The 12667-nt window shown below is 44.7% G+C and overlaps 1 protein-coding gene across 1 annotated transcript; it reads right to left on the bottom strand.

The window, feature by feature from the left end:
- Positions 1–2220: 2220 nt before the first annotated feature.
- Positions 2221–9629, bottom strand: LOC119251801 (zinc finger and SCAN domain-containing protein 26). The gene is made up of 4 exons (XM_037519072.2): positions 9546–9629; positions 6618–7079; positions 6173–6290; positions 2221–4644 (listed from the first exon to the last, which is right to left on the bottom strand). The coding sequence occupies exons 2-4, from the start codon at positions 7014–7016 to the stop codon at positions 3743–3745; spliced, it is 1419 nt and encodes a 472-aa protein (XP_037374969.1). The 5' UTR covers positions 7017–7079; positions 9546–9629; the 3' UTR covers positions 2221–3742.
- Between the last annotated feature and the right edge of the window lie 3038 nt (positions 9630–12667).

The raw sequence follows: 12667 nt of genomic DNA, 5'->3' as shown, positions 1-12667 counted from the left end.
ACTGACAACATAGATATGTTTTGGAACTGAAAAGACCTACTGAGCCTATAAAAATTTGATTTATGAAAATTACCAACAGAAGATGGAGACTTAATATATGGAAAGTACACTGAGGAAGATTTGAATAATATTTCATGACTTTTTAAAAAAAAATTAGTTTTTAATGTTTTGGTTTTTTGGGTCTCCAGAAACCTTGTCTTTAAGCTGGGCTATGATCTTAACAATGACAATTTGCATCTTTTTATGAACAAACTGAAGCATTTGCTTTTCTCTTGTCTCATCCCAAAAATTTATAAGCAATATTTGTACTTCTCAGGACAATGTCTATCTTTGCATAATCTCAATAGGGAATTTTATTTATTTCTCCTTAACCTGGTAAATTAAACATGTTTTGTTAAAAGGCTTTGATTGAAATTCTTCTGGGAATAAACCGTGCTGAGCTGAGAAGAGCGAGCCAAGAAGATCCTGTCACCTTGCTTACTGGGTTCCAGAGACCTCCATGAAAAATGAGGAAGCTGCCTCCATGGACAGGACTGAGGAAAACCCTGGAAAAAGTCCTGGGAACCTTGAGAAGAGGAAATCTCAGGTGAAGATTGGTGAGACTGTGACTTTGATAAAGCCGGCATGGACTGGATGTTAAAAAGCTCACGCTAAGGCCTGTGGAATTTTCAACAAAGCCAACAACACTCTACTTGTTTACTCTGCCCTATGAGTTTATGCAAATATAGGGAAAATTGTTAAAATTAGATTTGGTTTACTATTTTACAGAATTGGGATGAGGGTAGAGAAAAATTATGTTTCCGTAACTATATTATTCTCTGGTCCTCTCCAGTGAGGGCTATAACCTTAATGTCATCATCTTGAGGAAGAGAAAAAGTAATCCCTCTTACATTTAGGACTACGCTGTGTTGTATATCTTGTCGCTGCCACACCAGCACCAAGACCTTAACATCATGTCTGTCGGGAACTATGGCACCAATAAGTGCAGGCCTTCCATCGTAAACCCCCCACCACGACGACCCTGTTCAGCAGGAAGCAGCCAGATGACACGACGCCCCTTTTCCCATAGAAATGGAAGGTCATAACTGAGAGTGGGGATTATGATACAGTTAACAAGTTTGTCTTTCCCCCATTTTTTGCAATTCCCCTTATCTAGCATTAACAGGATTGATGGATTGTCTTTCCCATTTGTTGCAGCTTCCCCTCCCCTTGGGAAGAAAAAAAAGCTGGCGCCCACCGGGTTCCCTGTAGACCCTTAAGGAAAACAAGTTGGCGATCACCCGTCTCTGTGCCTTGACACCTTCCCCTTCCCTTAAGATGAATGAGCTGACACCCATCCATCTCCCTGTTGAGCTGGCGCCCACTTGTCTCTGTGGGGACCCCTTCCCCCTCCCCTTCGCGGATGCCTACCCATCTCCCCCTGTATAAATACCCCTGCCCACTGCCAAAGAGCAGGACGGTGGTTTTTCGGACATGAGTCTGCCTCCCTCCTCATTTGTCGACAAATAAAACCGCTTTCCTTTTCCTCAAACTTAGTTTCCTTTTATTGGCTGAGGGAAACTGAGGCCGGCGTTCGGTAACATCTTTAGGCTCCTCACTAGCTGCTGGTGAATAAATACATCGCAGATGAATAAATAGCAATCGACACAAATTAATTTTTTCATGTAACCATAGCTAGGATATATACTCAGGCTGCATAGAAACTGTGTAATGAAATTCGTCCCACACTCCATAGTTAACATCTGGTGTGTCTTCCTAGGGCACTGCCTGCCACCCAGTAGCACTCACTAGCAGCATTTGTTTAGCGAATAAGTATCATAAAACACTCATGGTATCACAATGTTATGTCCTATCTCAGCCTTTTTAATATAGGAAAGCTTGGCAATCTCTTACCAGCTTACTCTTTAACAGCTAAATGGTATTACATTGTATGGCTGTTTCATAATTTATTCTGGTTGATGGATATTTAGGCTATGTATTTTTCTTTATAATTAATGATTCAGCCTATTATAGCGTGTTTTTTCGTTTCCTTGTGATTATTTATAGAGTAGACACTGTATGTTGGCATTGATCTGTGAAAGGCCAGGTGCATTTAAAATTTTGATATACAGCCCCCGTTTAATTTTTGTGTGAGAAAGGAAATAAGAAAAATTCAGAATGTGGCTAGTCACAAAATCAGAATTACAAATGACCAATTAACTGGCAAAAAAAATGTTCAATTTTGATTGTAAAAATATCCTTTAAAAACTCTTTAAAAGGCAGAGCCAGGGCCTCCCCGGTGGTGCAGCGGTTGAGCGCTGGGTTGTGAAGCTGCCCACAGCCTCGGCGGCGCCAATTCGATCCCAGGCTGCTGGCCCGGCCACTGGAGGAGGGTCCCACATGGCACGCAGACCTCTCCTGCTGCCCGCTGCTCCCCTCAGCAATGTACTTCTGTCCTTCTGCCTGCTCTGCTCCCCGCTCTGGCTCTGGTGGATTCTCTCACCCTTCCGCGCTTCTGACTGTACCCAGTGCTCGTATATTTAATAAATAAATAAATCTTTAAAAAAAAAAAGACCCATTTTGTATACATCAGATTATCAAATATTCTAAATAATCATTCCCAGGGCTGATGAGGGTGTTTTCACAGACTGTTAACAGGATTTGCAGATCAGTATAACCCTGGCAAATACATGAAAAGCTTTAGAAAATATACTTGCCCATTGTTACATTTATTCTAGTTATGGGCATTGAATAGAATAAGACTACAGGTACAAGGTTGTTGTATGTACATGGATGGTCACTGAAATACTGGCAACGTGACAGACTAACAAGAGGACACATGTCATGGAGTATTGTGCAACTCATTGAAGATTATCTTCCATGAAGACTTTGCATGAGCTGGTTGTCTTAATTAGGGGTTATTGTTTGTTGGCTACTTGGTTGGCAAGGTTTAGATACCCAATCCAAACTAACTTAAAAGAAACCTTTACTGGAAGGAAACAAGTGTACTCCAGGCACTCCTGATAGAGCAGACATTACATTGGCAATGCAGTTATCAAGTAAGACTGTTGCCACTTGGATTAATTCAGCTTGTTTTCATTTCAAAGGAAATCTTTTCCCTTTCTAACTTGAATCAAAGAAGTAGAGTGGCAAGGATGGGAAAGGCATTGGTAAAACTAGATTCTCTTTGCTTTCCACAATATTTGTGCTGCTGGGGGGCAGGGAGTATGGGGGTAACAACAGTGGGCACGGGGTGGGGAATAAAGCCAGTGAGGGAAAATGGTCGCCGTTAACCAACACTTGAGGGAAGCTTTGACGGTGATATATTTCCAAACATCATTAGTTTTATTATACAGGGGTCTGATGCAAAAATATCAACCTGCTCTTGTTTTGTTTAAGTCGGTAAATCTGTGGACACTTGATTCACTGATTTTCCAGTCCTCACTCAATCCCGAGGCCCTGTACTATTTAGAGATGCAGAGTCCTGCCTCTGCCATGAGAAATGACCGAGAGTCCTGCAGTGAAGAATGGTGTTCCGCTTTCATTCCAGAGAACTGTCAAATGACTGTGGTCCAAAGTTGACTTCAAGGGAAAACAAAGGAGAAAGGATGACTGCAGTGAGGCTCCAGCTTGGCCCCCAAGCATTCTCTGAAGTCAGAGTGGGCTGGAGTGACTTTTCCTAAAGTGCTTTTTGTCAAATGTCCTGTGTCTTGGAGGAAAGTGCTTTTTGTTAAATCTCCTGTACCTTCATGTGGCCACCTCATCAAGCCACTTTGTCCCTGTGGTGATATCTCTGATGTTGAAAAAGACCTGACCTCTGCCTGAAGGCTTCTCCACAGTTGTTACACTCATAGGGTTTCTCTTCATTGTGGATCCTCACATGCTGAGCAAGGTGTGAGTTCAGTCGGAAGGCCTTCTGGCATATGCTGCATTTGAAAGGTTTCTCTCCAGTGTGAATCCTGTGGTGTCGAATAAGGTCTGAGGTCAAGCTGAAGGCTTTCCCACACTCGTTGCACTGGTGGCTTTTGGAGTGACTATGGATTCTCTGGTGGTGTGTGAGGAGAAGGGCCTGGCTGAAGGTTTTTCCACACTCCTTGCACTCACAGGGCTCCTCCTGACTGTGAATCCTCTGGTGTCGATTAAGGTGGGAGCTGCGCCGAAAGTTCTTCCCACAGTGGATACAGAGATATGGTTTCTCACCAGTGTGGATCCTGAGATGTTCCAGAAGGCCTGCGTTCTGGCTGAAGACTTTCCCACACTCCTTACACTGATAAGGCTTGTCACCAAGATGGATTTTCTGATGTCTGACAAGGTGTGAACTTCTCTGAAAGGCCTTCCCACACTCATGACACTGATGGCCTTTGTCTCTGGAGCCAATTTTCTGACGTCCAGTAAGACTGGCATGTGGAAGCACGTTAGAGTCACAGAGTTTCTCTCCTGGGCACGCACCTTCATGTTTGCTCAGATCTGAGTGCTGGGTGCATCCCTCCCCACGTCCTGGGCATTGAAGGCCAGTCTTCTCCTGAGGCTTCGTCTGCTGCCCCTCCGTGAAAGAGTCTGTGCAACATGCGTCCAAGGGCTGGTCAATTTTCCTGGGGGACTCCACTCCTCTGCAAGAGTCTGTCTCTACAGACAGCTTCCCATTCTCTGTCCTTTTCTTCTCCCCTGGAACATTAAAGACAAGAACAATTCTTTGTTTCTTGGTGCTTGGGCATCTGCAATTAAGGGGGAAATATTTAAATGGAGCCATGTGTGCCCAGTGGAAGCACTGTGGGTGCCCATGTTTGCAGAGAAGGAGACCCCAGGCAGCACCCACAGCAAACCAATGAAGGGTCATCAGCGTAAGCAAGATAAAGGCATTGAATGTTGGAAAAAAAGGGAGCAGACGACAGCCAAAGTAAAAATGCAGGTAAAGAGACAGGTAAGAGAACATCAGAGAAAGTAAAGGTACACGTTGGGGATTAAACTATGCAGTGTCCTGAGTATAAAGGCCCTGCCCTGGATCAAGAGAGGGGAGGGGCAGAGTCTTTTCCAGCAACCAAAATCAACCTCAACTTTGAATAAAGTAACATTTTCAATAGATCTAGAGGAGGTTTTAAAGGATCTACAGGAACTACATTCACTTTTCATGTTTAAAATGCACTTTGCAAGGCTATTGAGAAAAGGCGGGCCCCACTCTTTCAATTACTTTTACTCAAAGAAAGCATCTAGCAGAAGGATGACTTTGAAGCTGACCCTACAGTTAAACAGGGAGGAAGACAGTACGTAAAGGAAGACTTCAGAATAAAGATTAAAAATCTTTTAATCTTGATGATTAAATGTTATCAACTGGACTAAGTCAGGGACTGTAGTAGACTCAGGAAAGAAAACAAAGCCCTTGCTTTACATCTGGCAGAAGAAAAAGGGAAGTAAGACAACAACTACCTACCATGTAGTTCGAGCCCTTCTATGGTTGGAGAAATCTTGGGACAAGAGTAAACTGGAAATCAGGGCCTCCCTGGTAGCCTTGGGGTTAAGTCTCAGCGCTGTCACCATTGCCTGCGTTCAATCCCCAGCCAGGGAGCTACCCACATGGCGCAGCAGACCTCTTCTATCTCAACCACTGCTCCCCTCAGCAGTGTATTTCAGTAGATCCACCTGTTCTGCTCCCCATTCTGTCTCTGTTGAATCCTCTCACTCCCCCATACCTCTGGCCTGTACCCCAGTTCTTGTATGCATAAATAAATAAATCTTTTTTTTTTTTAAAGACATTACCTAGGGGACATTTAGAAACAAAAGCCAGTAGCCATTTGAGCAAGCACAAATGAGTCATGAGGCCTGCGGCTGAAATTCTTTGCCTTGGGGGAGAAACTAGTACCCCTTTTTTATCCATTACTGCAGAAAAGGAGAAGAGCAAGGTAAAGGACGAAACAGGAGGAGGTTTTGGTCTTAGCTGAACAAAAGCAACAAGGGATGGGTTCAGGAGGTGTGGGGGTGCAGGAGAGCTTTACATCCTGGTGTGTAGAGATCAGACGATTATTATTTCACATGTGTGAACACACAGTGACTTACATGAATGAATGTTACTGCACAGACATTGGGTCCAATTCATGGACTCACAGCGAAAACAACTAATGCTGGGGTGCAGCGTGGGGCAGCAGGGGAAGGGGCGGCACTGCAGAAACGTGGCGTGGGACACGCATCTGCTCCTTACCCTTCTCCTTCTCAGACTTTGGAACCTCACACTCCTGTGGGACCTGCTGCTTCTGCTTTGCTTTCAGGGGCACCGTTTCCCCCACCGGCATTTTCTGTTTCTTTGCCTGGTCTGGATCCTGTAGGGACATGTAGGGACAGTTAGCTACATGAGGCTTCAGGAGGAACATGGCTGTTCAGAAAAACACTTCAGTGTTAGAAAAGCAAGTGGAAGAAAAACCCCAGAGGGCAAGAAAAGGAGGCTGGGGAATGTGGGGTGCATTTAGTTTCCTCCCAGCAGAGAACAGGTGAGGCTGGGTTAAGGCCTATAGTGATCAACAGTTAGACTGGAACGAAACCGACACAGGGTAGCAATTCTCTCCCCTCTACTGAGCTCTCTCCACCTCTCTGGTCAGAGGTCTGTTTCTGCTTCCTGCCAAGGAGCACAAGTGACTGTAACTTATCACCTGTGGTTCCAGTGCTCCAAGCTCCAGCTGCAAACCCTCCAGCACAACCACCACCTCCTCTGCACTGGCTGGGTGCTGCTCCCACACCCGGGCCTGCAGCTCCCCGGGAAGGATGGTCAGGAACTGCTCCAGCACCAGCAGCTCCAGGATCTGCTCCTTGCTGTGCGTCTCCGGCTGCAGCCACCGTCGGCAGAGCTCCCAGAGCCGGCTCAGCGCCTCACGGGGGCCCGTGGTGTCTTCATAGCGCAACTGCCGGAACTGCCTGCACAGCTGCTCCCAGCCTCCGCCTCTGCTGTTCCCTTGCAGCTGGAGTCCCTGTCCCCAGGTCGGGCCATGATCCCCCCTTGCTCCCCCATACCCCTCCTTCTTCAGATTCAGAGGAGCCAGGGAGTGAGCCATCCCTAGCTGCACACTGCTCTGTGTCCGGCAGAACTTCCTTTTGACTGTCTCGCAGGGATGTTCCTGAAAATGTAATAAGAACAAGAATCATAGACACAGTAATAGTAGTGGGAACAATAACCATAATCCGGGCAATAGTTCTTTGTAAAGTTTATGCATTTCTAATAATCACTATCCTTTTTTTTTTTTTTTTTTTTATCCCTACCTGAAACCACCACTCCTGAAAAGAAACTCACACACAAAATGAGAAAGCTGTTTCACGGAAGACTGCCAGCTAACACCACAGGATAGCAGATTTAAAAAAAATCACTATGTTGCCCCCCTTGTCTCAGTCTCAAAGAATCGCCACCACCAAGTGCTTATTAATGACAAAGGGAAACAAGGCGTTATCTGGCTGGCACAAACTGACCACAAACTTAATCAAATGATCCAACCCAGCAACACCAACAGTGAGGACAACTGACGCAGGGCCTTCCCATGTAGGCAGCATTTTTACTCAAACACGTTTAACCTGAGCCGAATAATGAGGAAACTTTCTGATAAATCATGAATGTAGCTTATGTACAACAGGCAGGGACTCTCCAAAACAATTTCAGAAAACAAAAAGGTGTGAGACAGGCACTGCTCTGGATTAAAGACAGAGCAATAGGCGGTATGTGCAACTGGCTGGAGCTAAAACAAAAGATACCAATTTTTTTTTTTTTTGAGAATTCAGAAATCTGAATCTGAACGCTATCCAGGCAAACTAGAGCCCAAACAGAGCCCATAGCCTATGAGTATTCAGGGCGCTTTACTGGAATCCAGTTATTCCCGCTGTTTAGATGCTGTCACATTAGGTTTGGTACCAGACTGGCAGGACTGAGAAGCTACCATACAGACACACAGATCACCCACAGAGCTGAAAACATTCATACCTAGCCTTTCACAGAAAGTAGCCAGATCACTTTCCCTACATGATCCTTCCAACGCCCCTCTGCCCTGACCCCGCTGGAACACACCTCACACTGCCTCTTGGTTGTGGTCCTGAGTCACGATTCCTAGTCTATAGAAAATGTTTTCTCAATTATTTCTCCAGTGATGACACCACACACAATATATAATAAACAATTTAATAAACTGACCCCTGTGGCCTCCTTTTATAGCTCATGCATCATCTCAATCAAGTTCTACTGGTTCTGCCTGTCTCTCAAATCTACCCACTCTTCTTCACCCTCATATCTAGACTATGGCAACTGGTCTTTCTACCTCGCCAATCAGTTCCCACACTGACAGAGTGATCTTTCTAAAGAGAGAACACGATTATGTATCTGCCATACATATTGCATTTAATGGCTCATTATCCTTAGGATCAAATTTAAAACATTTACTATGGTTTAAAATTTTCTTATGATCTAATAAACGTTCAGTCACTCAAACATGCAATATTCTTTCCTGCTCCTGGGTCCTTCCACGTCTTACTCCTGCCTGGACTCTATTCAACCCTTCAACTTTCTTCTCTGTAATGCCCACACACATTTTATGTCTCCATACAAACAAGGAACCAGCACAACTTCTCTATGTGCTTTACATGTTTTACTGCATTGATAAAATCCTCAACCCTCTACAAAAAAGAAACTATTACTAATATTGTACAGGAAAGGAAAAGCAGACAAGGAGTTAAGTCCTTATAAGAAGCTTCAGAGCTGAACCTCAGATCCTTCCTTCAATATCTCTTGCTTCTCAGACTGAAAACCTTGGATTCATCTTTGTCTTTTTCTCTTATTTTCGCACTCATACATGATCCAATAGCAAATCCTGTTGGTTCAACCTTCAAGGCAGATTAATCTGAACATAACTAGTCACTTCTACCTTAATACTAGTCCAAGATAGGCTAGTCCATTACTGCAATTGTCTCCTAACTGTTAAGTTTCCCTGATTCCAGTCTTGTCTGATTCCCTGATTGCTTTCCCACTATTTTATGAGCTTCCAGATGCGTTAAGGCAGATCATGTTTCTCCTCCGCTCAAAATCCCCCCAAATCTCTTCAGAACAAGAAAGGACAAAATTTCTGGCATAGTACAATGCAAATTTGTTCTACATGCCCCCTCGCACCCCCTAATCTCTCCAACACCTCCTCCTACAAACTCTCAGTCCATCACTGTGCTCCAGCACCCGCGGCCTCCCCGCTATTCCTGGAACATGGCCTTTGCACTTGATGTTCCTCGGCCTAAGAAGCTCCTGACCCCCAAAAGTACTTAAGTCTTTTCACCTCCTTCAGGTTTCTGCTCAAATATTACCTTCTAAGGTTTACCCTTAATAAGTATTTCAAACTGGGTTCAATGGGTGAGAAGCGCGCAGCAGATGGACCCCCAGTTAACCCGCCCCGCAGTTCCTCCAGCTCCCAGGCCGGAGGCTGCACCTCCCACCCCGCCCCTCCCCGTCTCTCGGGCCCCCGAGTGCGGTGAGGTTTCTTTGCATCCCAAGAGAATCATCTGCTCCCCAGACCCTGGGCTGCAGTTCGTTCCCATCTCGGGGCACAGTCATCACTCACCCGGCCAAGGTCCAACAAGAGGAGCCCAAAGGAGCGCTCAAACCCAGTCTTGGCTCTTAGTCGAGCGCCAGTACCCGCGCCCGGGCAGCTTCCGCGTCCGCTCTAGGAAAGCCGGAGGACCGCGGCTCGATGGTGGTCCGCAGCCAGCCTTGCTGGAAGCCAGCGCCAGCCGCTCCCAGCACTCTCGGTCTCTCCCCAAGCAGCGTGCAGTGAGAACTTGTTTTTGTTTGTTTCATTTTTAAGCCGAAAAATTTTTTGCACATAAAATTAGTCGCTACCAGTTTGGGTTATCGCAAACTGCCGGCAATTGTCAATTTTCTCAGTCACATAATTAAGACACATTTTATAACATTTTCCCCCAATTTAAAGTCATCAAACACGATGGCAAAGTAAGTGTCAGAACATTTGAAGGTTAAATTGAACAATGAACATATATTGAGATTGAAAGGCTTAAGGTAATAAGAAATTAAGTCTGTATTACTGCTGTGCGGGACAGTAATCAACAATACTTTGCAGTGTATGTAGGTTTCCGGGGGCAGAGAGGCCTGGGTGTCATTGGGCCAAAATTAGTTCGACGGAAGAAAACAGGATTATTTCCTCTCGTTCACCTCACTACCAACTGTGTGTGTGTGTGTGTGTGTGTGTGTGTGTGCAAACTGGTTCAACCACTATGGAAAGCTCTGTGTGTGTGTGTGTGTGTGTGTGTGTTTTAAGATTTATTTATGCATACAAGAGCTGGGGTACAGGCCAGAGGTGTGTGTGTAGGGTGGGGGGGCGAGTGAGAGGATTCACCAGAGACAGAATGGGGAGCAGAAGAGACACACTGACTGAAATACACTGCTGAGGGGAGCAGCTGGCGAGACAGGAGAGGTCTACTGGCCATGTGGGTTGTTCCCTGACTGGGGATTGAGCTCCTGCTGCAGAGGCTGGGGATAGCTATATAGGTTGCATCTTAACCCCATGCGCCCCAACTGTGTTTTTATAGTCTTTGAATGAAATAAATCCTTTTGAAAAATCCCAACAAACTTTTGCTTAATCGTTTGATGAGTTTTGAGACACCATGAAGTATCTTACAAACCACTGTTGTTATTTTTTTTTTAAGATTTATTTATTTTTATTTACTTATTTCTTTATACAAGCACTGGGTACAGGCAGAAGTGTGGGAGGGTGAGAGAATCCACCAGAACCAGAGGAGAGAGCAGGCAGACTGATGAAGTACACTGCTGAGAGGAACAGTGGGCGGAAGGAGAGGTCTGCGTGCCACGTGGGACCCTTGCCCGGGGATCGAACTGGCGCTGCAGAGGCTGCAGGCAGCTTCACAACCCAGCGCTCAACCGCTGCGCCACCAGGGAGGCCCACAAACCACTATTTTTTGACAAATGTAATTTACACAGTTTCAAGCACTGAGCACTAACAGAAAGGGGGGAAAAAAAGCAAGTCTCATCACAAGAGATTACCCCTTTTCTTGTTGGCCGTCAGAACTTAAAAATCTTTTTAAAAAGACATGCGTACTTTAAAACTTTTCCTTAGGCTAAGAAGTCCAAAGTAAATTAGATGTTAATGTTCTGTCTTGAATAGAAAACTCGTGACTATATATATTTCTAAAGAATGGCACTTTTTTCTCAAAAGCTATATAAAGAACGTAAAATTAATTTTTTTTTAAGATTTATTTATTTTATACAAGAACTGGGGTACAAGCCAGATGCGCTGGAGGGTGAGAGGATTCACCAGAGACAGAACAGGGAAAAGAACAGGCAGAGTGACTGAAATACACTGCTGAGGGGAGCAGCGGGCGAGACAGGAGAGGTCTGCCGTGCCATGTGGGACCCTCGCCAGCCGGCCGGAATCAAACCGGCACTGCAGAGCCTGTGGACAGCTTCACAGCGTGACGCTCAACCACCTGCGCCACCAGGGGAGGCCCCGTAAAATTAAATTTTGAAAGGAAGTGAATATATCCTAATTAATTTACTCCCTTTCAAAATCCCTACCATGGGGAATGCAAACTGGTTCAACCACAATGGAAAGCTGTGTGGAGGTTCCTCAAACTACTAAAAAAGGTGCTTCCATATGATCCAGCAATTCCACTCCTAGGTATCTACCCAAAGGACACAAAAACATTAATTCAAAAGGACACCTGCACCCCTATACTTATTGCAGCACTGTTTACAATAAGTAAGCTATGCAAATAACCCAAATGCCCCAAAACAGATGACTGGATCAAGAAGATGTGGTATATATATATATATATATATATATATATATATATATACACACAATGGAATATTACTCAACAATCAAAAAGGATAAACTCATGCCATTTGCAGCAACATTGATGGAGCTGCAAGGGATTATGCTCAGCGAAGTAAGTCAGAAAGAAAAAAATATTGGATGGTCTCACTTATAGGAGGAATGTAGAAGAGCAAATAAAAGATCAGGAAAAAAATAACTATAATAAAGTAAAAATCAAAATCAACAGGAAACCATAGACCAGATACATTCTGTAGGGGAGGAGGAGGGAGAGGGGTTGGGACAGGGATGGAAAGAGCACAATGGACTATGGTGATGGTGCACTGGTGAATTGGTGGTGGGAATTTCATGGGAAATCATACATTGTACAAAAATGAAGGATGATGTAATATATATATAAAAAATAAATAACATTTAAAAAAATGAAAGACAAAATTTTTACCATGGCTGGTTTCTTAAATGTCATTCATATTATCAAAGCTGAGATTATTGGTATTGGGTATCCTGCAGAATAGCAAAATCCTTAATGTAGCTTAACAAAGAGTTTAAAAATAAGTCAAGGTGTACATTTTAAAGCAAGCTGTTTATCTTTTAGAAGGGGTAAGACTTGATAAGGTGAGAATAAATCAAAATACCATTTTGTGTACCAGGACAGAGTACTTATTTTTAACAACAGAAATCAATTCGTTGGGCCTCCCTGGTGGCACAGGCAGTTGAGTGCCGCACTGTGAAGCTGTCCTCAGCCTCTGCAGTGCCGGTTCAATCCCCGGCCGCCGGACGAGGGTCCCACATGGCGCGCAGACCTCTCCTGCCACCTGCTGCTACCCTCAGCAGTGTACTTCGTCAGTCTGCCTGCTCTGCTCTCCCTTCTGGCT

This window comes from Talpa occidentalis, unplaced genomic scaffold (genome assembly GCF_014898055.3).
Source record: "Talpa occidentalis isolate TD23 unplaced genomic scaffold, MPIMG_talOcc4v2.1 talOcc4.2, whole genome shotgun sequence".
Lineage (NCBI taxonomy): Eukaryota > Metazoa > Chordata > Mammalia > Eulipotyphla > Talpidae > Talpa > Talpa occidentalis.
Note: the sequence above shows the minus strand (reverse complement) of the source record. Positions and strands in the feature narration are given on the sequence as shown.